This window comes from Triticum dicoccoides, unplaced genomic scaffold (genome assembly GCF_002162155.2).
Source record: "Triticum dicoccoides isolate Atlit2015 ecotype Zavitan unplaced genomic scaffold, WEW_v2.0 scaffold170659, whole genome shotgun sequence".
In the NCBI taxonomy this organism is placed as follows: Eukaryota; Viridiplantae; Streptophyta; class Magnoliopsida; order Poales; family Poaceae; genus Triticum; species Triticum dicoccoides.
Genome location: NW_021221231.1, coordinates 5,600 through 9,504, shown reverse-complemented (window position 1 = coordinate 9,504; position 3,905 = coordinate 5,600). Strand labels below are relative to the sequence as shown.

General features: G+C 47.8%; 1 protein-coding gene across 1 annotated transcript; it reads right to left on the bottom strand.

Annotated features, from left to right (window-relative positions):
• Positions 1 to 445: 445 nt before the first annotated feature.
• On the bottom strand, positions 446 to 2,300 carry LOC119344493 (tryptophan decarboxylase 1-like). The gene has a single exon (XM_037614907.1). It carries the CDS (start codon positions 2,180 to 2,182, stop codon positions 650 to 652), a length of 1,533 nt encoding a protein of 510 aa, XP_037470804.1. The 5' UTR covers positions 2,183 to 2,300; the 3' UTR covers positions 446 to 649.
• Positions 2,301 to 3,905: the final 1,605 nt, after the last annotated feature.

Below are 3,905 nucleotides of genomic sequence, written 5' to 3'. Positions count from 1 at the left end.
TACCACCGTAACTCACTCTTCTCAACCTGTAAGTGCAGAGCAACAACACGTAGATACTATTTAAATAGTATAACAAATTTCCCACATCGAGATCTCCGCATGACACAATAATACATTGAAAAAATATAGGCACATCGAAGGGGTGCAAATTAAATTGATCACTCAATTACTTACATCCATGTCAAAACTTGCTGTGTTATTGCTGCGGTGCAAGCACCATTAATTCAAGCATGCAAGTATATGGTCGATTACTCGATTTGGAGTATGGAGATGGAATTGCATGGCTTCGGTCTGGCATCTTGAAACGTAAAAACCAAGTGAGGGCAACGTAAGTATTTCTTGATTGATCGAGATGCGCGGGCATGGATGCATTCCTCACTCGCTACCAGAGTACAGTATAACAAATAAAACCAGTGGCTCTTGTTCATTCAATATAAGCCCTTTTACAATCTATAATCATCTTTTTTGTATCAGCCTGCTACAGATATACCCATCGGTCGATACAGATAACAAAACGGAATAAGAACAAGGTGTCCAAATAAATAATAATCAGAATCGAAGCAAAAAGAAAGAAAAGAAGAATATCCATGCCCTAAATATAAGGATTTGTGCAGCTCCTGGAACTTTCTGTGTCAGTAGGTCCGTCCACTTAATCCATGATACCGCTCGTAGTCTTCTTGATAAGGTCCCATGCACTCGTCACATGCCTCTCCTCCTGAAGTGACGACCCAACGGCGAACCGGAGCACGAACTTGTCTCCAACCACCGTGTGCGCAAGATAAGCCTTCCCGGTCTTGTTCAGATTCTCCATTAGCACACGGTTGGCTTCATCGGCATCCTCTTCCGTCATGGCTCCACTTGGCTTGATCCTAAAGCACACAAGAGCAAAGTTCCTCGGTACAACCACCTCGAACCTGTTGTCGGCGCGGACGAAATCTTCAAACATCTTGGCCATGGCGACATCACTACGGATGTGCTCTTGGAGCTTTGCGGTACCATATGTGCGCATGACCATCCAAAGCTTGAGCCCGCGGAAGCGCCGACCAACGCCGACCTGCATGTCTTTCAGATCGGTGACCTCACCGGACTCGGTAGCGTCATTCTTGAGGTACTCCGGGTTGGTCTCCAATGAGTCACTAAGTCGGTGAGCATCACGGACGTACAAACAGGTGCAATCGAGGCACGTGAGAAGCCATTTGTGTGGGCTCATGCTAATGGAGTCCACGTGCTCGACGCCATCGAGATGGTGGCGAAACTCTGGGCAGATACACGCACTGCCGGCATAGGCAGCATCAACATGGACCCATGCATTGAACATGGCGGCAACGTCGGCGATGGCGCCCACTGGGTCGACGGCATTGGAAGATGTGGTGCCCACCGTGGCACAGACATATGTGGGCACGAGACCGGCATCGGCATCAGCTTGCATTACCTCGAGAAGCTTGGACGGGTTGAGCCCGTAGTTAGTTTCCGGCCCAGTAGGGATTGAGCGGATGTTGGCGGGGTCGAAACCTGCGAGGCGGCATGCCTTGAAGAACGTGGAGTGGGTCTGGTCGGCAGCATAGACAGCCAAGCGTGGTAGGTGGGACACGCCGACTGAGCCGCTCCGATGCAGCGCTGCATCACGAGCGGCCACTAGCGTGACGAGCATTGCCTCGCTGGTTGTGCCGAGGATGACACCACCGCCGGTGCCACGTCCAGTACTGGTGCGGTTCATGAAGGTAGTGGGTAGGCGCAGAAGCTGCGCAAGCCAGTCAAGAGCGAGAACCTCCATCTCGGTGGCCGCGGGCGAGGCCTGCCACGTGAATCCAACAGTGTTCATGGCAGAGGCGATGAGGTCGCCGGCGATGGCAGCGGCGCTGTTGGTGGAGGGAAAGAAGGCGAAGAAATTGGGGCTAGCCCAATGTGTCATGCCGGGGACAACGGAGGTCCTGAGCTCCTTCATGGTGACATCGAATGATGCGGAGTGGGTCGGCGGGGACGCGCTCAGCTCGTCTTGCAGGTATCCCGGCTTCACGTTGGGCAGAACCGGCATAGACTCGACGTTGGTGTAGTAGTCAGAGATGAAATCGACGGCCTTGTGAAGGTATGCGCGGACATCTTCGGGGTTGAGCGGCTCGAACACCGCCTTGTCGTCAGGGAAGGCGGAGAAGGACACTGGGTTGGCGTCCAAGCTGCCCATTTTTTAGGAGGCTTAACCCTCGATGATGATCCGAGCAAAGGAGGTGTGAGGTTCCTTGGCTTAATGAGGTGCAGCTAGCTCGCTTTGCTTTGCTTTGCTGCCGGACAGGAAGAAGAAGAAGCGGAGGAGAGCTAGTTGCTGCTTGGTTTGGTGAATGGAGTTGCTCATTTGGTGCGGGGCATGGTATATATAGCATAGCTGGATGCGGGAAGCGGCGTGGCGGTGTGGGCGTTGGACGAGTCCTGGCCGCGAGCGCTTACGTACGCTGCTACTACGAAAGTGCATTCATGCATGGGTAGGTAGAGGTCCGGCCGACACGAGGCGGATGGTCAACTCGTGCGCTTCAATCCGGAATACGGACGATCGTTCTCACGGACCCAGCCGACCAGGACCAACTCTTGAAGAAGACAGTTTCAAACAAAAAAAAGCTCTTGAAGAAGACACGTCGACAGGAACACGTAATGACGCAAGCAGCTGGTTTTGAATTTGAGTTTCAGAAGTAATTCAGTCAGTACTGAAATTATTGAATTTCCGCAAAAAAAAAAGTGATACCGTATTTTCTTTGTTTCGGCCTAAGGAAACAAATTTTCACTTAATTAGACTGAGATATAATCAATATTTGAAAAATAAAAATAATAATGTAAAAATAATTTGAATTTTTGTGTACTACTGAAATTTCTGAAATATTTGACCAAAAAGCAATTATTTTAGTATGCATGCTGCCGTTCGTTAATTGGCTACCATCCGGCTGCTTAAAGATGTTTCTTTTTTCGGGAGGGCTGCTTAAGCTCTCACACTACTTTGATTGAGCAGCCGGTTTCGAAAAGTAGCTAGGGTTCAGACTTCAGACCGTTCTTTGAAGTACTAATATGAATCTTATGGCATGTGTAGTCAACACATATTTTCAGGTTAAATTAAACAACGTTCGATCAACCTTTCGACCCCACAATCTGAGCATGCGTTTGGTAGAGAATTCAAGACGTGTGGTACATGCAAGCCCAGGTGATCAATTAATGTCAAATGGAACAAGCTAGAGCTAGTTGCACGTATACGTGGACGTACGTGCACAGCGGAAAATCCATCGCTACTGCAGAAACCTTTTTCATGTGGGCGTGCATGTAGTTGATTCCTCTCAACTCGTCGGTCGACCATCCTGGGCAAAAGTGATCGTGAATATTTTGTTAGGTAGCCAAATTGATTGCTTAATGTTGACCGATGTTGAGATTTGTGCCAGTTTATCCTATAAGCTTTTCAGTAGGTTTTTCTTAGGAAACAAGTAGAAATGACCCTTTATTTTGTAAATTAATTTACCACAGTTATACCGATAACATCGAATCTAACTACTACTCTCTGTGTCCCATAATATAAAAGCATTTTTAACATTAGATTATGGGACGGAGGGAGTATCAAAGAAGTTTATTTTCAATAACTAAACCTCGGTATACACAAGATTAGTTTGTCCTTTAACTTTAACACCGAGCATTTTGCTCCCTGACCTCTGTCAAAGCGGTCTGGTTGTTCACATGACAGTTTTGTTCTTGTAGAAATGACACCCTATGCAACTAAAAAATGAGTAAGGGACTCTCAAAAAAAAAGTAAGGGCAAAGGTGACAAAATGATGTGTGTGAGGAGAGAAGGTCAGGTGAGAGTGGTAGAAGATTACGTGTGTGAGGAGAAAGAAGATGGCTTGATGAGTGACGAGTGGTACAAGATGGTTACAGGA